This window comes from Canis lupus, chromosome 23 (genome assembly GCF_011100685.1).
Source record: "Canis lupus familiaris isolate Mischka breed German Shepherd chromosome 23, alternate assembly UU_Cfam_GSD_1.0, whole genome shotgun sequence".
Lineage (NCBI taxonomy): Eukaryota > Metazoa > Chordata > Mammalia > Carnivora > Canidae > Canis > Canis lupus.
Genome location: NC_049244.1, coordinates 46,242,355 through 46,265,318, shown reverse-complemented (window position 1 = coordinate 46,265,318; position 22,964 = coordinate 46,242,355). Strand labels below are relative to the sequence as shown.

Below are 22,964 nucleotides of genomic sequence, written 5' to 3'. Positions count from 1 at the left end.
TCATAAGGAATTATTTGTAAACCTCACTTTTAAGCAGACATCTACAGGTGCAATCCTCGGTACCTATTTCTAATGGAGAATCCAATCTTTTATTAAGCATGTTTTAGCACCACCTCATGGAGTCACTGTGTAGTCACCAAGAGAGTGAAAACTGAGTAAAAAGCAGTTTACCTTCAGTTCTTTCAACAAATACCTACCATGACCATGGGCCGGTACATGTGGGAGGGAGGGGTGAGAGACACAGCATCTTTAAAGATGATTTCAGATAGTGAAACGAGCTGTGAATAAAATAAGGACACCCGAGAACATAACTGGGCAGAAGGGGTGGGGAAGAGGAATGTCATTTAGGTAGGTAGCCAGAGAAAACCTGCTGAGGCAACGGCATTCGAGCCAGAGGCTCTGAGGAGACGTGGAATACCACAGAGACCAGCGACCCAAGTCCAAGGAAGAAGAAATGCAGAAGCCCTGAGAAAGGAAGGGGCGAGGTCCATCAGGGGGGGTAGAAGGAAGGCAATGTGGCCAGAATATCGGAGACAGAGGGAGCAAGGCCTGGATGGCCTCGGGGGCCACAGGAAAGAATCTGGATCTTCATCCTAACTGTAGTAAGAAACTATTGGAAAGTTATAAACAGGGACATGATATGATCGGAGTCAGGCTTCGTGATCAGTGTGGCAGTTTGGAGCCTACAATGTAAGGAGCAAAAGGAAAAGCAGGGGGAGACCAGTCAGGAGACTTGTCAAGACGTGAACCAGCACTGTCAGCAGCTACGGTCGTGAAAAGTGCTCAGGTGCAGGACGTACCGTGGAGGTAACAGCAATAGGATTTGCTGATGGAATCCGGATTCTGCACCTGGGTGCACAAGGATCCATCCGTGCACCACGAGTGTCGCTCAGCCTCCCCAGGGACCTTCTCAGCACTTACCTCACTGGGCTACGGATAGAGTACGCGGGCAACAATTACCTGTAGAATCGATGATGTATCATACCGTCTCACTTACCCAAATTAGGATCAGTTGCCTGACGTTTCTTAATTTTAGCTTCAGAAATAGCAGAATAATAGGCACAGGTCATCTTGATCAGCCACGTTGCTCGAACCATTGGCACTGAATATTTAGCTAAATATGCAAAAACATCTTCTTTTTTACTAAGGATTGGAACCTAAAAAGAAATAACATATTTATAAAATCATAGGCAATTTTCATCATGAGGTCACGAGGGGAGAATGGGAAAGCAAATAAAGACACTAAGCCTTGCTGCCTTTAAGAGAGTATATCATGGATGGATTTTCAGACAGTATCTCCAGCTTAAAAACTTTTAAGAAATTCTCATTAAAAGATTCAAAACTATATTTAGCTTGCTGGCAACAGTTTTCTCAGTCTTGCTTTCTTATTTATGAAAACAAATTACTTTCAAAGTCTCAGATGCTGAGAGCTACTCATCGTATCTACAAAATAGGGGAGAAAATTTCATGACAGTACTTCCAAGGAGTTTATCTCAAAATTGGGAGGGATGGATCAAGTGAAAAACTGTCCCCACTCCACATTTTATCAAAGAACACTTTTTTTGGATAAAGCTTTCTGGCTGTAACATTCATCATAACAATTTCTAGAAAGCTTCTGGAGTGTCTTTAGCCCAAAATTTAAAATAGAGGCTAAAATGATGGCTCAGTGAATCTGCCTAATAAACACTGAGCTAGAAATAGCTGGTTAATTAATTCAGTGGTTGAAAGCAGGCACTTGAGGTAGTTCATTATTTCTTCCAGACCACAAAGGTCTACTATTTAGCAAATTAGTATCCCAATGTACCAATGAATGTCTGAAAGAGTTAACCCACTCTTGTAGGATTCCTCATAAATAGCCTAGGGACAGGCCAGTCATCTATATATATAATCTACTCAACTTATGAATGTAGAGTAAAACAGCGGGCAAAGTACACTGGCCATGATGTACAGGATGGGAGCAGTAAGCAGCATGCCCACTGCACCAGGGATGACCACCTCTGTGCTCCATCCCTGGCCCCCAGCCTATCTGGCTAAAACCCAGAACTCCCAGACCCCTCATTTATAAATGTACTAATAATACCAACCCAACCCTGCCCAAGCCAATGGGTGGTTAGAAGGGTAAAGTAAAAGAATTACATGTATTAAAACTGGAACCATTTTCATTTTCTTATCAATTCCAAGGATTGCTGGATGCCAGCCAAGGGTGTTTCAAGCCATGGACCTGACCTTCTCCTAAGAAGATCCAGATCTGGACACCACATAATCATGGTATCAAGAGCTCTGCTCCCTGTGCCCCCAAACTCTAGCCTGATTTTGGATATCAAGGCTTCAAACCAGCTGATTGTTACAGCATGGCATTTTTCTTAGTCAAATTCTCCTTTAGGCAATGGATATTTTGTACCATTCATATACTGCGAATTTGTTCACACCAAAGTGTGACCCTAGAATTCAAAGAGAAGTATTTTTTGTACACAGCTCTTTAAAAACAAGCTATTTCACTTGGTTCTTGCCCAAGAAACATTCAAGCTGCCCCAACACTGAAGGAAAGGCTGCCTGGTTGGACATGGAGATGCAGCTGTCCATACGCTGTGTTTCATGGGCAATTTAATAGACTTTTGGTCACATATGGATCCTGCTTAGGGTGCTGACTCTAAACACAGCCCCCAGGACAGAGGCAGCTGCTCTGCACAAACACACCTAAAGGGGCGATGAAAGTCCCATAGGCCAAAGCTATAAGGCTTCCTCTCTCCAGACCACAGTGATAGATTTTAACAAGAAAATTTCCTGAAAATTTTGCTTATAAGGCACAACTTTCACGGAGCACAAGACTCTGGGTTGCACAGAGATAGCACAGACTATCGCTGCAGCCAGGGACAAGAAAAGCACAGGCTTATATATTCAGTGCAAGACCCATGTTGCTGTGTTTCACCAGAACATATAGAGTATGAGAGAGTTAAATTTTAGTTGTCAAGGTCACAGGTTGCCTCTCATTCAGATGTACCACAAGATTACAAGACCAAGGCCTAAAAAACTAGGCAAGAACAAAAAAAAAAAAAAGTAAATGTAACATCTCCAAAGAAACTTTACTAATAGCATCTTTAATAGATGCCCAAAGGATTTTCCTTCGATTTTCCTCCGAACGGCAATTGACAGGAAGAAAATAAAAATTCGAATAAGTGAAATGGTTAGATGAAGTAGCAAATAAAACTGAGCCACAGGTCCTATCATTAACAAGCTAAGGCCTACCTCCAGCTCACTGCCCTTACTGGCAGAACCACTGAAGAAATGGTTGGTTCAAATCAAGGGATTTAAAATTCAGAAGAACATAGGTGAAGAAGGCTATTTAAATAAGAAAGAAGACAACATATTGACAGAATTGTCAAATATGCAGTGTGGACCAACTAAGGAAGGAAATCCTGTTTATAGTGACTGCAGTATGACTTCCTTACACATGGATTCCAGTGTCAGCACAGAAACCACCTGACTTCACCTTGTAACTGAACCTAGGCAATCACTGCACAGCTGTTTCATATCTACATCAAGATAGAGCTGCATCTAAGTAGTAAAAGAAAACTTAGAAGGAAACCACCACCTAGCATGTGATGGTTTTTCAGCCACAAAACGGCTGTTATCACCTTGTAGCGCCTTTCCCTTCCATGAGTGTCACTGTCGACGCTCTCTGTTCACCAAGCAGAAGTGGAGGCAAAAGGAAATTCCATAGACCACAGTAATCAATGTCACCTGAAGCGGACATGTCATACCTAGTCAACTGTTCAAGAGCCAGAAGGATATCCCTGGAGACTATGAGTCTATTTTTCCAAATCTACCTATGACCGTGATTGAGTTAAAAGGCCCTTTACAGGCTAAATACTTGGGAGTGCTGTGGAGTTGTACAATAACGGAAAACCAGGCCCAGAAACTTGACCTATCCCAACCAGGAAACTATTCTGAACTCTAGAACAGAGCTGAAAGAGGACTCAAGATCTCAGCAGGAAAATTAAGGCCATTTGTAATAAGCCACCTCACAGGTAAATACCAGAAATTAAAGAAGTATTTGAACTTTCTAACACAAAGAACATGCAGAGAATGCAATCTTTTAACCCAACTATGAAAGAGCTTTTGCCGTATCAAGAATATGATATGCTGAGGAGGGGAGAAGTGAAGGGAGGGACTTGTCAAATGCCCAAGAAATAACTACTTCGAAGTATAGTCAATGGTAAGAGAAGGAAAGAAGGGGAGGGGAATACGTAATGCAAAGGGGAGGGGAGGGGAGAGGAGAGGAGAGGAGAAAACTTTGCATAGAATTAATGTCAGGGTTTACCTGAGGAACACCTGACCTGGCCAGAAGCAGCTCCTAATACAGAGAAGAACAACAGTTAATACACTAGACTGTGATTTATCTCCCTCCTAAAAGATAAGCGACCACTATACCACTAAAGCAAAGGCATCATTTCCTCACCAGTATTCGCTTTTAGAAAATATCCAAAAAAGGGATTCTGAAAGCTTATTAAAAAAAGGAAAACCTAAAAAGAAAGACATCAGCCTGGCTCTAAGGGAAATGAAGGTACCGACCAACATGGAGGGTATGAACTATTGGAAGAAAGTCATCAAATATCAAAGGATGCCCTTTGACTTACGGGGCCTTCAGATACAACCTACAGACAGATCATCATGGGCCGACATGGTAAATGTTCATTATTGGGAAAGAAATCCTACACGGTTCAGCATGTGTTGAGACAGAGTACAGAGCAATTACGCTGATTGTTGTCCTTTTTGAGGATTTCAGTTGCCTTTAATCACAAAAATCTATGAAAGGCAACAGGCTGCTATGGTGGCACTAGGGCAAAAGAAAGCCAATGGGAGCTACAGGCTATTTTCAGAGTTGCTTTCGAAAACAAACAAGCAAATACCAAAAAGAGCTCTCCTTTAAGCCAGGCCTACACCACACCAGTTAGGAACACTTACTATCAAGAACAGAAGATGGTCACCCTTAAGACTAAAGGGTTTCAGGCCAGATGAAAAAGACATGTGGGATGATATCAAAGGTGTGCAAGAAGCCAGAGATCACTGGAAGCTATAAATAAACCTGCCCATTCTATTCTAAAACTTTTTCAAAGAAGTTTTTCAAGCACACACAGAATCACTATCCTACTTGTTAAGAAGGAGACTTCGCTTTTAAGCACTTGGATTGGTACTTTACAAGACATGGAGGTAACATCAAAGCAAGAATTTCTGAATAGGGATCCCTGGGTGGCGCAGCGGTTTGGCGCCTGCCTTTGGCCCAGGGCGCGATCCTGGAGACCCAGGATCGAATCCCACATCGGGCTCCCGGTGCATGGAGCCTGCTTCTCCCTCTGCCTGTGTCTCTGCGTCTCTCTCTCTCTCTGTGACTATCATAAATAAATAAAAATTAAAAAAAAAAAAAAAAAACTTTAAAAAAAAAAAAAAAAAAAGAATTTCTGAATAACACATTTTGGACATCCTGGCCTAAGGAAACCGAAAATATAATGGAAATAAATGAAGTCTTATTGCCTATTCTCGATTTTAAAAACTTGTCTACCTAAAATCCATATAAACTACATCCTGTGTGGACTGTTTAGGTCAAGATGTGCTAGGCACCACATGCCATCAAAATAAAGGGAGAAACAGTGTTACGTGCAGCACACACCTGGTACAGTGTACCTGTCATTGAAACTTTTGAGTTTTGGAAAGAACAGGGGGAAAGAAATATATACCTGAACATCATCTCAAACATCTTGATTTCTAGAAGATCATAATTAAACATTGTAAGAAATAATACCTTTTTTGCCAAAATAGCAAGTGGTTTATTTCCTGCTAAGTCAGAGAACCAACTATGAATTGCACTCTGGGATCGAGCAGTAACCAGCCAATAATTATCTTTAGCATTAACTTGTGGTTTCTTCTTTCCGGTGTCCTGGAAAGTGTTAAGCTTTAGCTTCTCAGCTAATATGCTGCTGAAATAAGCTCCAATCTGTGGAAACGAAAGAAAAAGTTTGAAGACAGTAAGTGTGTTAGTAATGTATAGTAGTATTTTATTTTTGTTTTAGGAGCCTATCTTCAAACAGGCCCATCAGAAAATAAAATGGCAATTTAAGTCCTTGAAGTCAAGAGTTGTGATTTACTCATACTGACGTAATGCAAAAACTCCCACAGCACCTTTGTTAACAAGTGGTTCAAGGAAAAAAGAAGAGCCTTTGAAAATCTCTGGTAAGATGAAATTAATTACATCCTGAATAAATTTCAAGAGAATGGGTTCTGCTTTAATCTTCAATGCGTACTTCTTTTTCAGACTAAACACACATTTGGAGACAGTGTGTTTCCTGAGACGTGTTGCATGCAAGAGCAGAAAGTCTAGTAGTCACACAGTAATCATTCTTTTTCTGGTTTCATCTTAATAGCATATATTTTTGAACAGGAAAACTTTGTGTTTACGTTCAGTGCTTCTCAAAAAAAAAAAAAAAAAAAAGAAAAGAGTCCAGGAAATTTTATTTAAATGGAAAATTACAAAGGGTTCGATTAAATTAAGAATTCACCATTTTTGACCAGGCTGCCAATTTCAAGAGTACAAATGTTTCAAGAGAAAGCTAGTGTTACCTGCTCTGAATGGAAGAAAGTAGCAAAGGGAGTTCCTGTGAATCAGACTGTGGCATTTTTGCATTACCCAAACTAAAAGAGGACAAAAGAGGAAGAAAGGCATGAGAAGGAAAGGGATAAATACCTAAAAATTAAGTGAATCCACAGGAAACTTGTTAGAATTTCCAAGAAGCCCCTGGGAATTCTTTAATAATATGATACAAGCAACAAATGAGGTTAGCAGACAGTGGCAACCATGATTAAAATAAAATACCTACCTTGGTGAAGCAAAATAAGAATCACTACCTTAGTTAATGCTCATGAGTCAATAAACAATTAGTATGTAGGTTGGAACACAGTTGTAAACAATTAGTCAAGTTTATCTACCAAGGTGAAAAGCTGGTACATGTTTCTCTTAATCTGAATTGGCATTCCTTGACCCTTATGATTTATGGACAATAAAAAGGTCTCTTTTGTTGTGTTAATATAATATGGTAATAAAAAATTAATTAGAAAAAAGATTTGAATTTTTTTTAAACAAACTTCATGGTATTTTTTTATGCAATTGTGTGCTGAATGTTTAAACAGGAAACAAATTAAATGCAAAAATTTAGCAAAACCAGTTGTTTAGGAACAAGCTGCCAACAGACGCAAATTGCTTAAATTTCTCAATCAGTATTTGGTCTTTATATCAAGAATTTAAAACCCCGGGATCCCTGGGTGGCGCAGCGGTTTGGCGCCTGCCTTTGGCCCAGGGCGCGATCCTGGAGACCCCGGATCGAGTCCCACGTCAGGCTCCCGGTGCATGGAGCCTGCTTCTCCCTCTGCCTATGTCTCTGCCTCTCTCTCTCTCTCTGTGTGTGACTATCATGAATAAATAAAATAAAATAAAATAAAATAAAATAAAAAAATTTAAAAAAAAAGAATTTAAAACCCCTACTTACACTGGTTCTTTAAATTTAAAAAGTCCCTTTATTTGCAATTCTGTATAAGGGTTTTAATCATAATAAATAAAAGCATAATTTTTTTTAAAAAAACTAGCCAGCAATCTGTTCTACAATTATAATTTATGTATTTAATAACAACGGAATATGTGACTATATGTGCGTTTTACATCCTAACCAACCTTGTGAACCACTGCAGACTATATAAACTAAGTTAAAATTCCCTCAAGAGAAAGAAAAATTTTAAAAATCTAAACGTTACCATGCACTTAATTTTATATTCACACTATTCCAATCCTAAAGAAGGAGCATCATTCCCAAGTCCCAATGCCTACTTGCAAGTAATCACAGTGGTTAGTTTTTTATGTCTTTCCAGTGTTTCTTCAAAAGAATACACATGAACTAACGCGAATACATTATTTTCTCTTTTTTACATGAATACCTCTTTACGTACATTTAATAAATATCTGAGACCCTTCTACATCTGTGTATGGGGAACTTCTCATTCACTTTAACAAAATAATATACAGCGTGGATGTACACATTGTATTTAACCAAGCCCCTGCTAACGTACGTTTGGAGTATTTTCCCAAAACTTTTGCTATTACAAATCACTTTAAAATGAATAGCCTTTCCTATTTGTTATCTCATACATGTACAGCTACAGATTTCAGATAAATTGCCAGAATTCAGATTGTACGATTCTGTAATTTTAATCAGCATTGTTAAATTGCCCTCCATAAGCTTTGTACCAATTTGCACCCCCTCAGACAAGGTAGGAGAAAGAAAGTGTAATTTAAAACTTGTTTCCATCCCTCCAAAGCCATCTTGAAAGTAATTCATTTTATAAGAAAATGAAAAAAAAGTTTAGGGACTACACTACAGTTCATGTATTCCATATTTATAAGCTCAAATTCCCTTCAGAAGGTTTGAATCCTTGAGTAAATCTCACAGGAAGGGTTGATAGCAGAAGCTGTAATGGGTCTTATTTCCATTTATTCAGTTATTAAAATTGAAATAAAACTTGATACAACAGAACAATTTGGCAGTTTTTATCAAGAAACACACAGCATTCATACTTTCTTACGGTAAATCGTGGTCCTCCAAAATGGATCCAAAATAGATGTTGAAGCCCTAATCCTCAATGTGATTGTATTTGGAGATAAGGCCTTTAAAGAGGTTATGGTCAAATGAAGTCATAAGGGTGGGGCTTAATCCAATGGACTGGTGTCCTTATAGGAAGAAATACCTAATACTAACTAGCACACACAGAAAAGACCATGTGAGGACATAGTGAGAGAACAGCCTTGTGTAAGACAAGGAGAGAGGCCTCAGAAGAAACCAGACCTGTTGACACCTTGATCCTGGACCACCTTGATCCTGGCCTCCTCAACTATGAAAAAATAATTTTTTTCTCAGAAAATCAAATTTCTGTTGTTTAAGCCACCCAGTTTGTGGTATTCTGTTATGGAGGCCCGAACAGACTAATACACCTTCTAACTCAAGTAAATATGCTTCTGGAAACTTTTCCAAAAGAACAAAAGCTGGGAGCACCTGGGTGCCTCAGTTGGTTAAGCATCTGCCTTTGGCTCAAGGCATGATCCTGGGGTCCTGGGATCAAGTCCCATGTTGGGCTCCCTGCGAAAAGCCTGCTTCTCCCTCTGCCTGTGTCTCTGACTCTCATGAATAAATAGATGAAATCTCAAAAACATATATATAGATAGATACACATATATATAATATATATATTTTATATATACATATAATCTATATATAATTGTGGTTGTGATATTAAAAAGTATATGAAGACTGGAAAAAGACAAAACTAAAAATATTGTGTTTGGTTGATGGGACTATCTATAGAAAATGCTTCTGTTTTCTTTCACGTTGTTTACATATTTCAGTTAATTAGCAAATTGAAAAGTACATATGTGTTTATGTGTACGTGCGCACACACAGATCTTAAAGAATACACAAAACTTTAACAGTGGTTATCTCTCTGGTGAAGGGGAAGTAAGTTTATTGGTATGTTTGATTTCATTCACATGTATAATGCTTTCAATTTAATAAAAGTATTTCAATATTCAGAAAATAAAAATTCAAAAAGGATGAGAAAAATCAAACCTTAAAAGAATACAAACAGAAAACAAATGACTCTTCCTATATATGTTACTAAAATAACCACCCAGAAAAAGAATTTAATTCAAGAAATTTTTTGACACAACATTCTGACTATATATCCTTAATGAAAATTAGTCTAAGGACCAAAAGTATAATAGGAAAATTATAAATTTTACATAGTAATTTTGTTGTCAGAGTAGCATCAGAATAGTTTAGTTTACCCTGGAACTTTCTTACATGCATTGTAAAACAGAGTAAATAAATAAATATACTGAATTTACTAAAAGCCAGGATTCTCACTTTGGGAGAAAGGAGATACAAAGATGGAACAGGAAAAAGGAAAAACCCTGTGGTACTGGGTAAGAACTGGTAGATGGATGCAAGGAAAGAAAAAAGAAAAAGGAGAGAAGACAAAAGAAGAAACAGGTATCTATGGTGTTTCCCATCTCTGTCCACTGAAAAGACCTAGGAGTTAGGATACTCTAGTAGCAACAATCATGCCAAGCATCCGGATCTGGGCTGGGGCACAGAAAGAACACGTATCTGGCACATGTTACTGCATCAAAGGTGAGGAAGTGCTCAAAGAATGATGGGGAAGTCAAAAGCACCCAAGAAACAGGTTAAAGGCACCCCCTGGCCAAGTGAGAGACAACTTAATCATCAAAAAGATGAGACATCAAATTTTAAAGAGTCCTGGAGTTCAAAGTGATACTTCATCCAATGGGATGTCAGGGCATGTGCCTGGCTCAGTGGGTGGAGCATCCAACTCTTGATCCCAGAGGTCATGAGTTCAAGCCCCATGTAAAATGAGGAGATTACTTTTAAAAAAAGAAAAACGGAAGTATCTGGGGTACCTGGCTGGCTCAGTCAGCAAAGCATGCAACTCTTAATCTCAGAATGGGGAGTTCAAGCCCCACATTGGGTGTGGAGCCTACTTAAAACAATAAAATGATTAAAAATACGAATTTTAAAATGGGGTGTCCTTTTATAAAATAATGCCAACTAACAAACGTATAAGAAAAAGACAACTGGAAAACCAGCATTTTGCAACCACCAGTAAAATAACTCATTCAGCAAGCATTATCAATTGATGATACAATCACAAGATAAAACTGTACTGAAGAATAGCATATTCATTTGGTCTCAAGGTATCACCCTCCAGAGACTACTACAAGGAAAAGATAACTACTTTTACAACGTGAAGTAACAGCAGACACCACCTTCAATGACCACCTTAGTATAACCAGTAGTAGGGCAAACTGGCACTGCGTGTCTTCTGATGTGCAATGTAGGCATCTTGCCAAAAATATTTAACCTGAATCTTGTCATGAAAAAACAATCATACAAATCTAGATGTAGGACTAGAATATAAGACAAATTATCTGGACAGCAGTTCCGAAAGCCCCTTTCCTCCAAAAAAAAAAAACAAAAAAAAAACAAAAAAAAACAAAAAACAAAAAAAACAACATGAGAGAAGGTGGAGAGCAGTACTGCACTGGATTACAATAGACCAAAGAGACATGCAATGCATGGTCTCTTTTAGACCAAATGCAATGCATGAGCCCTACTTGGTCCTAGGGCAGGACCTTATATCAGATATTCTGGGAAATTCTGAGTATGAATGGTGATTTAAATAACACTAATTTATCGACATTAACTATTCAGGGTGTCACACACACTTTTTCAGAAGTTTTAGGAAAATAGACAATTTGCATTACCTTTGATGGGTTAATTACAATATTTCTGGCTGAGCCATGTTCATCTCCAGTAAAGGCTGGCTGATTGTTGAAGCCTTGCTTTACATTCACAGCAGTAAGTTCATCCTGTTCAAGAAAAGGTATCAATTAATCAGAAGGACATAAAAGCTCCAACTTTACCCAGCATACTGCAGCCTGAGTAGTGACTGTGTAAAAGAAAACCGTTGAGGAACGCCTGGGTGGCTCAGCAGTTGAACGTCTGCCTTTGGTTCAGGGCGTGATCCCGGGTCTGGGGATCGAGTCCTGCATTGGGCTCCCTGCCACGAGCCTGCTTCTCCATCTATGTCTCTGCCTCTCTGTGTCTCTCATGAATAAATAAATAAAATCTTAAAAAAAAAAAAAAAAAAAACTATTGAATGTACATCAAAGAGAGAGCAGAAATTGAAGATTGAAAACCAATACACAAAGGTACAGAGAGAGTTAAATAAACGTGGCAAAATATTAACAACTGTTAACTCAGGGTAATGTGGGCGGGCATTCATTATACCATTTTCTTGATTATTCTATAAATTTAAAAATTTTAACTAATACTTTGGGAAAAGAAAAAATGAGCAAAAATCCCCCCCCCCCACACACACACACACGCAGCAACAAAGTCATAGAAATGTGTATACTAGAATTGCTTCCAAAGGCCCCATAGTTGGGCTCTCCCTACCTTGCCAGACCCTATGCACATCCCTGATTTATTTATGTTCAAGAAAAATGGCACATTCCACTTATCTAAGACCCTATAGCAAGTTAAAGATAGAAATGAAGAGTTCATAATAGGCATAAGCTTTGTGATAACCATAATACCATGACCAGCAGCATCTGAAGGGAAGATTAGGGCTTGCAAAATCCTTTCATGCATCTTGGCTCACTTGATCTTTAACCAAATTCTAAGGTAAATGGTAAGCATGTACCATGTAGCTCATTTACAGACGAGAAGAATGAGGCTCACACTAAGCGAACACAGTAACTGGACAGAGCCAACACTGAAATGCTGTCTTCTCAAGCCAAGACTAGAAAGAGAAATTTCCATGACTCCATGCTACTGAAGTACAAATGCCATATGAAAATGTGGTCTATAAATACAGAACTCCTTAAAAACATCTCCTACTGAATAGATATAGGAAAACTTTTCTCCCCAAGGTCACAACACATCAGAAATAGTCCAAGGCTTTAAAAAAGAAAAAGAAGACGACAATGACGACGACGACGACCTTGCTCTGCCCAAATCATTGAGCTACGGAACTATATCGGAGTTCCTAGAATATAGGCTTAAAAGAATAAAAGGGAAAGGTTTGAGTAAATAAAGCTGCCTCCTGTTCCTCCTCACTGTAAGCCAAGAAAAGGTCTAAGTAACCGTTGGGGTAATGCTAGCCATAGCACAAGAATGAGAATGCATATTTCATCTTCGTAAGTAATTGCTTCAAGCGTAAAATGAAGAAAAAAAGAAAACCAACTGATCAAAATCACTGCTGTGATTAAGTAGGAAGCCTTAGGACAAAATAGTTTATGACATATAAGCACCTGAAAGGTCGGCCTGGCTGAGAGCCGAGGTCTCCTGGAGACATGCCATGTAACTTTACTTAATTGTGTGTGTACTCTACCTAACATCTTGGCAAGCCACGGTTTTGGCAAGCTTTCAAAAGACCCCGCTACAGGAAGTTTAGCTCTATGATAATCGAGTCTCCTCCAGGCATGAAGGTCATTGAAATTGTGACCCGCACAGAAAATGAGTTACATACACATCTCAACACATCTCAAACTGCTCCCACATTTTCAAATAATTACTTGAACATCTAGGGCAAAACTACATAATGCATATATTTTAAGCCAGAAAGGTGTCAATCAACTTAAATAAAGCGAGTATGCTAACAAAATGTCTGTAGTCTTGGGAGTCTAAGAAAGAAAGGGGATAAATGGGATCAGAAGGGGAATGGGATGAGAAAATTGAATTTTTATCTTGTGATTTACCATCAGAGTATTACAAGAAACATTAATTGAGTAACAACATATGTTTTACTAAAAATACGCTCTGGCTTAATCAAGAGGAAATGTGTGAGGCTCTCAGGAGCAGTTAGTTCCATTTCGTGCTGCTGCACTTTCTACTCCAAAGGTACTCCAAGGCTCCACGTATTTGACTGTGAACCAATAGTCTGGAAAGATACGCCCTGCAGACATATGCACACATGCATTCAGACACACTCCTTGGAAGTAAAGGAACCTGGAACCACGCGGTTCCTTGTCTGTCGACCACATCGGGTTTTCCTCACACACTAAGATCCACACAGGTACTGCTGGAAGGAAGCCCTGAGTTGTGAGAACTTTTTATCTCGCATTCTAAATTGCACGAAAATACATCCAGAATCCGACCCTCTTCTCACCACCACCAATGCAGCCTCCCAGTCATCTCATGCTCGGATACCGCGATGGCTCCTACCTGGCTTTCTTGCTTCTATGGGTGCCCCCCCCCAAACACCCCCTGAAAGCTACTTTCAACACAGCAGTCACAGGGAGCTTCTTAAAACTTAAGCAAGATCATGTTACTCCTGCTCAAAACCTGCATTAACTCCCCAACTCAGGGTAAAAGCAAAGGCCTTATGATGCCCTACAAGTTCCTGTGTGATGATCTGGCCCCTCTTACCTTTCTGACCTCATCCCTAACCACACTTGCCTTAGCTGACCCTACTCCAGCCACACTGGTCTCCTTGCAGTTCCTCAATCAAGCATGTCTGCTGGATGGTCCCAAGTCTCGGGGTCTTTGTCCTATCTGTTCCCTCAGCCTGGATGGCTTTTCCCTTGGTATCCACAGCCAACTATATAAGCACCTGAAGACTTTGCTCAAATTTCATATTCTCAATGAGAAATCTGAGGATGCTATTTAAAAGTGGAACTGCTCACTCCGTTCTCTTCGCCTCCAGCATTCCTAACCTTCCAATAATCTGTAGCACTTAACACCTAAAATGCCCTATAATTTACTTACAATGTGTACTGTCTGTTTCCCCCACCGGAAGGTAAGGCCCATGAAACCAAGGATCTTTATTTTGTTCACTGATGCATGCCAAGCACAGAGAGCACACATCAGGTATTCAATAAATATTTGTTGAAAGAATAAATAAGTGTGGAGCACCTGGCTGGCTGTCAGTAGAGCGTGTGACTCTTGATCTCAGGGTCCTGAATTCAAGCCCCATGTTAGGCATGGAGCCTACTTGAAAGGAAGGAAGGAAGGAAGGAAGGAAGGAAGGAAGGAAGGAAGGAAGGAAGGAAGGGAGGGAGGGAGGGAGGGAGGGAGGGAGGGAGGGAGGGAGGGAGGGAGGGAGGGAGGGAGGGAGGGAGGGAAGGAGGATGATAACCTGTTTTGAACAATTAACATAAGCATATTCTGAATCACTCTCCCTTGACTTTGGGGTCTGTAATCCCATCTGTATTTATGACAGATCCTCCTAATCACCCAGAGCAGCAGTGGCTCTCACCCCGTCAAACTCAATGAACCACCCTGAAAATAAAATATTTTATAATAACTTTCCCTGAGTCTGAAATGAAATTCATCAACAGTAATTTTCCGATACCAATACTTAAAAATATTTTAAGTCAATATAATACCCTCCCTCTAAAATTTTTTTCTAAAGTAAGTCATAACGACATAGGCGCTTGAATATGCTCAAGCATACAACACTAGACCTTCACTTACTCAAAGCTCATTCCATTGGCCAGCAGCCAGCAACAGTGTGTAATAACCGAGGATTTGTGAAAAATGCAAAATCTCTATCAATCAGTCAATCAATCAAAAAGCAAACAAGCAAGCAAGCAAAATCTCCATCACAAATCCCCCAATCACAATCTGCAGCTACAAATTCCCAGGTAATTCAGGGGCGCTTTAAACTTTGAGAAGGGAGACCCTTGGAGACATGAAGAACTGTTGTGTTTGTTCCTAGAATCACCACAATGAAGTGCCTACAAATGGAGGCATCATGTGTGTTCTATTGCCAGTTCCAACGGCCAGAACTGCACAATACAATTCTTCTGAAATGGTGAAAACTCTTAGTAAAGTTTCAAACTAAAACGAAATCTCCAAATACACGAACACACAAGTTATACTGCTCAGAAACTCAGTGTACATCAATGTGTTATTAAAATCCTGCAAAAAGAAAACAAAACCTTTGAGATCCTATGTAAACAGATGCCCACCTGGAATAGAAAGGGGAAAAGAACAAGATTCAGATAGTCCAGTGGCACATTTGACCGCCCGGGGGGATGCATCTTCCGCTTGAGCCCAGCTGTCCGCAGAGTACAGCCAGCACACCTGGCCCTGCCCGCGAAGGGATGGTGGCACCCCAACCACAGCAACAGCCTACGCTGCCCCCAGAGATTTCCACAAGGCTCCCCCGGGGACCAAAGACAGAGGAGGGCTGCTCCTACCCCTCAGAGGCCTGCTTCTGCAAAGGGGACTCAGGTCCCCTTTGTGGGTTTTGGGTTTAAGAAGCACTGAGTTTCATTCACATCGTGAAACGTCAGCAAGAGCCCTGTACCCGCTGCTGCGGCAAAACACGATGGAAGAAAGTGCAGGTCCAGCAGTCTACACACACACACACACACCCGCCCGCCCTGCATTTAGGGCTGGGACACTAGGCTACAGGTGGTGGCAATGCTGGAGGAGGACTACATGGAAATACACGCAAGAGGGAGAGAGAGAGCAGTGGGCGAAGAGTCCAGGGTCTGCAATCAGACCGTCCAGATGTGAACCTCCGGCTGCTTGGAAGAGTGGCTCTCAGGGGCCTTTGGAACTGAAGCTGTCCTTCAGTTTCCTCCACTGCCAGAGAGCTCCCACGACTGTCTCCACATGCCCGTTGAGGAAATAAAGCGGAGAGGTTAACTAGCCCAAGATCACACCGTCGGTAAAGAACTCCAAAGAACCTCCGGTCTCTAACCACCACACTATGTGAAGACAGCCAGCAATTAGTACCGCTGCTATGGTTTTTGTCTTGTTTCTGATACAGCAAAGTGATAACCTGAAGCTCCAGTAAGCACTCAGGTGTACAAAGAGTCCATTTCAGAAACTAAAAAGACCCTGGCCTTAGGAGGGGGTTCTTAACGTGTCTGCATGCATCAGAATCCCCTGGAGGGTTTGTTAAAATGCAGCTTCCTGGGCCCCACCCCCAGAATTTCTAATCCAGTTAAGTCTGGGGTGGAGCCTGAAAATGTGAATTTCTAACAACCTACCAAGTATGCAGCTCTAGGGACCACACACTGAGAACCAGTGACAAAAGATCTGGAGTTTGTGGCTTTCTAGAAAACCAGGGCTTCCAAGCCCAGCATCAATGCTGCACTCACCATCAGGAGGAAGCTGTGTGTCCAAAAAAAGACGGGTCAGAATTCTCTGCCACAATGCAGAGGCACAAATACAAAGCTACACACACACACACACACACACACACACACACACACACATATCCTGGAAGGAAACCAGCGTATGAAAGTTTTCTCTTTCACTCCTTCGGCATTTCACAGACCCACAATGAATAAAAACATCAAGGCCACCACGTAGTCAATTATATCAGGAAGCCAACAGCCAAAACAGAAGCTTGGAAGTCACTTTTATTTGAGGTTTACTGATACAGAACTTTAGGAGGTCAGCTTCCTAGAGAACGAAGGCAAAGAGAGTAAAAGCCCAAAGCATCATAACCAAAATATGTACCCTGGTGGTTTATTTCCAAAAGTTTCTGAAAAGGGTGAAAGTCAATGGCAAGAATTTCAAAAAAACGAGTTAAAAGTAAGATTCAGGTTCCAGGGTGTTCGCTTTCGTTTAACCTTCATTTCTCAAACTCTGCTAATGCGCCCACAGACCCCTTTTAAAGGGAAAATATTCTCTCTGGCCTGAGGATGTCTGTCTGTAGACCCCAACTTGGGGGAAACAGGCTAGGATGTGGATACTTAATGGCATTAGGCAGCAATAAGAGAGGCAGACAAACGTAATGTGTGTTATATGGACTTAACACACTTTTATGACACTTTGCTCTGAAGGCCTTTGCCAAAGCTACCAAATCTAATCAGGCAAAAAAAAAAAAAAAAAAAAAAATAGAAGGGCGAGAGTCCAGATTTTGGAATGGCATGACTCTAAAATCCCCAAGCCAGAATCTGTATAGGACACAAATAGCCTCCTCTTGCACTAGACTTGAACCTCTTCAAAGATCTCTCTAAATAAGAGGATCACCACCAAAATCCTAACTATGGTTCTTATTGAGATTTAGGCTTGCTCTGCGGCCCATAGTCCATGATTCTTACAAAAGAACCTTCAGCAGCTACTATGCCTATTTGCGAAGGTAAATTCACAGTCCTTGCCTGGTGGCCCTGGGCAGCGGCACACCAGACCTGGGTGCATATGGATTTCAACAGAATTGTCCCAAGGGAACCTCGACATGGAGAAAGAAGGACTCTCACCCCTCTTTATCATTGGTTTCTACTAAAATAATAAGCCTTAAAGCAATGTTCAGGAGACAGGCACCTACATACATTCAGAATCCTAGAAATTGTTCCATGTTCATACAGAAGGCCAGGTTCACTCTGCATTTCTGTATTCCACAGCGACACCAAAACTGGATCTTCAGGGCCTTGGGTGAACTCCAAATACATCCATAAATCTCACACATTTACCTTGAACTTCATAGGATAATCTTATTTTTTGGATCACTTTCAAAGCAATCTTTTAATTTCAATAAAATGTTTCACCGGAAAGTAGAAACATTTTGATACTCGCCTGGAAGCTGGTTAAGCTCTTTCTCACTCAAGGCAAAAATACATAAAAGAGGTGCCTGGGTGGCTCAGTTGGTTGAGCAACCAACCGACCCTTGGTTTCAGCTCAGGTCATGATCTTGGGGTCGTGATGTCGAGCCCCATGTCGGGCTCCATGCTCAGCACGGAGTCTGCCTGAGATTTTCTCTCTCTCCCCCCCTCTACCCCTCCTCCTCTCACGCTCTCTAAATTAACAAATGAATAAATCATAAAATCTTAGAAAGTTAGGAAAGGAGGTAATCATAAAATCTTAGAAAGGAAGGAAGACAGGTTGGTAGGTAGGTAGATCAGTCGGTCAATTGGGACAATTTCCAATGACTGTTGCAAGAGCAGATAATAAATGTAGGCAAACACATACACCGATGCACACAGACATGCAAGCACACACATGCGTAACCTCCTCCAGACTTCGCCTCTAACCCACAGAACCTGTGCAGGCATGCCCTATCTCTCTAGTCACTCGTGTCTAACACACTAACTCACTGACTGTTCAACAAATTGGACAGAAATGTCCACCAGGACTATGATAATGCCACAGAAGTAGAAAAATGTCCCTCTGTGTGCTCATCAGGCAGACTGGGTGAGCGAGGGTCTTAACCAAACAAAATTAAAAAAAAAAAAAAAAAAAAAAACAGCCCGATAATGATTTTTCCTAGCCTTGCCCAGCCCTCCCTGGAAAGAGCATTTTCCGAGACCCCTCAGGATGTCTGCAGATCCCAGTCTGAGAAATGGAGCTGTGATAATCCCCATGCGTGGATACAGTGAATGGTCTTTAGGTAACACCTAGAGGTGGTGGGTATAAATGGACCCAGAAAATAGGGGAATAATCTTTCCTAGTCCCTAACCAATTTTATCCACACTCCTCTCAAAACAGGTCTCATGTTCATCCCTTTAAAATATAACTGTCGGGATCCCTGGGTGGCGCAGCGGTTTAGCGCCTGCCTTTGGTCCAGGGCGTGATCCTGGAGACCCGGGATCGAATCCCACGTCAGGCTCCCGGTGCATGGAGCCTGCTTCTCCCTCTGCCTGTGTCTCTGCCTCTCTCTCTCTCTCTCTCCTCTCTCTCTCTGTGACTACCATAAATAAATAAAAATTTAAAAAATTTTAAAAATAAAATAATAAAATACAACTGTCGCCTCTCTAACCCATGGCTGCCATCACAGTGGGCCCTAGGCACTGCTCCTTGTGTGGTTCCTCTCCTCTGTTTAGATTTTTACCTGAATCCATCCTGCCCACAGGCCCTGATGAATCTTCCTCGAATGAGTGTTCTTCTCTGCCCTCCCCTGTTCACAAGCCTCAGAAGGTCTTCTACTTTTTTCCTTCTTTTCCCCAGAAGGGGCTAAAGAATGGAAGCACCTAATGCTACCCCTCCAAGCCCTCAGTGATACCTGTGGGCCTTCTCTCCACCTAACTGTGGCTCCAAACCCAAGCACCATTACCTCAAAGAGGCATTAAATGCCTTGAACAATCAAGCTCCACCTCCCAGTCTCACTTCTTTCCTCAGCGTTAAAATCACACAGATGTGAGTTTGAATGCAGAGCCCTTACTGGTGATTGGGAACAAGGTACCTGACCTCTCTGTACCTCAGTTGCTTCGTTTGAAATGAGGCAAGAATAACTCACAGGCTTGAGGTTATGTAAGATAAAATGTACAAAGAGGTTAGCACGGTGCCTGGCCCATATTAAGTGCTCTATAAACGGTGGCCACGGTTATAAAAACTTAGAGCTGTATTTTATTTTTATATTTTAACTCATTTAATCTACTTGACTATTATATTCTTTCCCACATAAATCATCTTTTCAGCCTCCAAGCCTTACATAATGCCTTTCCCATCCCCTGGAGTACATTATCATGAAATCTTTTGCCTTCTTCAAACCACAACTCAGGACTCCCTTTCATTCAATCAACAAATAAATAAGTATACAGCACTGTGCTACGTACTGGGGATTCCACAGTGAGCACATTACAAGCGATAAATGCCCCCAAGGAGAAGCACCACCTTCTCAGGATGCACATAACAGGGGCTTGACAGTCTCAGAAATCAGACAAGAATTCCCTGAAGAAGTGGCCTTTGAGCCTCAGCTCAAACTGAGAAGTAGAAGTTAACTGAGTTAAGAGGAGGACCTTATAATGGTAAGGTTGACATTCTGCATAAAGTGATACAATATTAATTCTAAGATGGTGAAAAGCACTGTACTTCCCAGAACAATTAAAAAAAAAAAAAAAAAACAACGTAAAGAGGTATAACTAAAATATCAATAGGCAACTTAAAATTATAAGAAATGACTTAATCCAAAAGAAAGCAAGAGACAGAAAAAAATAGTACAACGTTATACGTAAATCCAATCATATCAAATTATAGGAAATGAGAATTAAATATTAATTGGCTTCCAATGAAGGGACAGGGATTGTCAGAACGTATAAAAAAGCAAAACCCCATGAAGCACCCCAAGTATGCATCGACTGATGAATGGATAAAGAGGACGTGGTATGTATACATAGAATGGAATATTACTCAGCCATAAAAAAAGAATGAAATCCTGCCACTTGCGATGACACGGATGGCACCAGAAAGTATTATGCTAAGCAAATAAGTCAGAGAGAAACAAATACCATTTGATTTCATTCACATGTGGAATTGTAGTTACAAAGCAAATGAGCAAAGGGGGGAAAAATACAGAGACAAACCAAGACTTTTTTTTTTTTTTTTTTTTTTTTTGTAAGCTTTTATTTATTGGGACGCCTGGGTGGCTCAGCAGTTGGGTGGCTGGGAGTACAGGGGCAAAGAGATTTCAACTAGTTAGCAGACTCTCATAAGAGTCCAGACATCAGATGATGATAGGTAGGACCAAAACGGTGGTGACACAGGTAGAGAGGGGTATTTAGGAGGGCTACTCAACTGAACTTCTTGTTGAAGTGCTGGATGAAATGACCAAGAGTAATAAGGCTGTCAAGAAAGAACATCCCCCATATTTCTGGGATGGTAATTTCTCTTAAGATAGGGTAAGCAGGGACGCCTTAATGGTTCAGTGGTTGAGCATCTGCCTTTGGCTCAAGGCGTGATCCCAGAGTCCCGGGATCTAGTCCCATGTCAGGCTCCTTGCATGGAGCCTGCTTCTCCTCTGCCTATGTCTCTGCCTCTCTCTCTCTCTCTCTGTGTGTGTCTCTCATGAGTAAATAAAATCTTAAGGAAAAAAAAGATAGAAATGTTAAAAAAAAAAAAAAAAAGGTTGGGTAAGCAGTATTGAGGGGGGTTAGAAGAGGAACAGATCTCAAGTTCAGTTTTAAACATAAGTTTGAGGTAGCAAAAGAGACAAAATATTTTAAGATTTTATTTATTCATGGGAGACAGAGAGAGGCAGACATAGGCAGAGGGAGTAGCAGGTTCCCTGTGGGGAGCCTGATGTGGGACTCGATCCCAGAACCCCAGGATCATAACCCAAGCCAAAGGCAGATGCTCAATCACTGAGCCACCCAGGCGCCCCGAGACAATATATTTTTATAGGCACTTAAATATATAAGTATTTTATATTTATATTCTTCTGCACTCTAGAGTGCAGAGAAGTCTAGGCTGTGCTGTTAAGTTGTCTGCATATAGATAGTAACTGAGGCCTGGGGTGGCTGAGAGCACCTAGGGAGAGGGTAGACTGGGAGGAGACAAGAGCCTAGGGCAGACCCCACAGAAAATGCAGTACTGACTTAATGGCCAGGTAGGGGAGGAAAAGCCTTCAAGGAGACATGGCCAGAGAAGAGAAAGGAAACCAGGAGCGTTTTATCGCAGAAGCTGTGAGATGTTATTTCACCAACAGAGAGATCAATAGGAGCAAGTGCTGCTGGGAATGTGGCTGTTGTCACTTGTGACCTCAGTGAGGGGTGTCTCGGTGGACTGACGAAGGCAGAAGCCAGACTGGAAGGAGCAGAGGAAGAAGTGGGAGGTGAAGGAGACAGCGGGCACACAGGATGCTTTCGGAAAAGTCTGGAGAAAGAGGAGAGAAACGGGAAAATGGAGTCACGGGGTGGAGGGCGAGCGAAGATGGGAGGGCCTTGTGCGTGTTTTAATGGCACCAGAAAGAATCCAGGCAAGGACAAGATGGAAGGTAACAGGAGAAGGGGGAGATGGTTGTAAGCTTGAAGTTCCTGAGAAAAGTGAAAGGGACACCTAGGGCCTCCTGAGCCAGGACCCAGGAGGGAAAAATCTAGTACTAGACCAACCAGGGATGTGCAGAAGGGGATCCCGAGACAGGCCCCGTAGCCGCACTGTAACAGGTGGACTTGTGTACCCCAAAGACAGATCAGTCCTAACTCCTGTATCTGTGCATGTGGCATTTCTTAGAAACAGGGTCTTTGCAGATACAAGATGAGGTCATACTGAATTAGGGGGTTGTGGGGGGGTCCTAATCCAACATGGCTGGTGTCCTTACAGGAGAAAAGACAGAGGGAAGAAAGAGGCAGAGAGCCTGGGGCCACCAGAAGCTGGAAGAAGTGAGAAAGGATCCTCACCTCGAGGCTTCCAGGTGCAGCCCTGCCTCCAGGAGGACGGTAGGCTCCAGAACAGCAAGAGAATCAATTCCCATTGTTTGAAGCCATCCAGTTTGTGGTGTTTTGCTATGGCAGGCCTAGGAAACTAAAACGTACATACCTGTAGGGAAAGCATGAAGGGACTGCTCTATCCCTCGTGGCAAGTCTACCCCCCAACACCGCAACACCGGGGTCCAAGCCATCTGGCAGCATCAGGGACAACCACTGCAGAGTTTACAACAGCTATCGAAAGTGT

At 41.5% G+C, this 22,964-nt stretch overlaps 1 protein-coding gene across 6 annotated transcripts in view; it reads right to left on the bottom strand.

Annotated features, from left to right (window-relative positions):
- MED12L (mediator complex subunit 12L) overlaps positions 1-22,964 on the bottom strand; it is a 319,956-nt gene that overhangs the window by 278,496 nt on the left and 18,496 nt on the right. For all 6 annotated transcript variants that reach the window (XM_038571215.1, XM_038571217.1, XM_038571216.1 and 3 more), the window contains exons 2-4: positions 11,378-11,482; positions 5,801-5,992; positions 998-1,157 (exon numbers count right to left, since the gene is read on the bottom strand). In XM_038571215.1, coding sequence (XP_038427143.1) covers positions 998-1,157; positions 5,801-5,992; positions 11,378-11,482 — 457 coding nt within the window. The remainder of the gene's footprint in view (positions 1-997; positions 1,158-5,800; positions 5,993-11,377; positions 11,483-22,964) is intronic.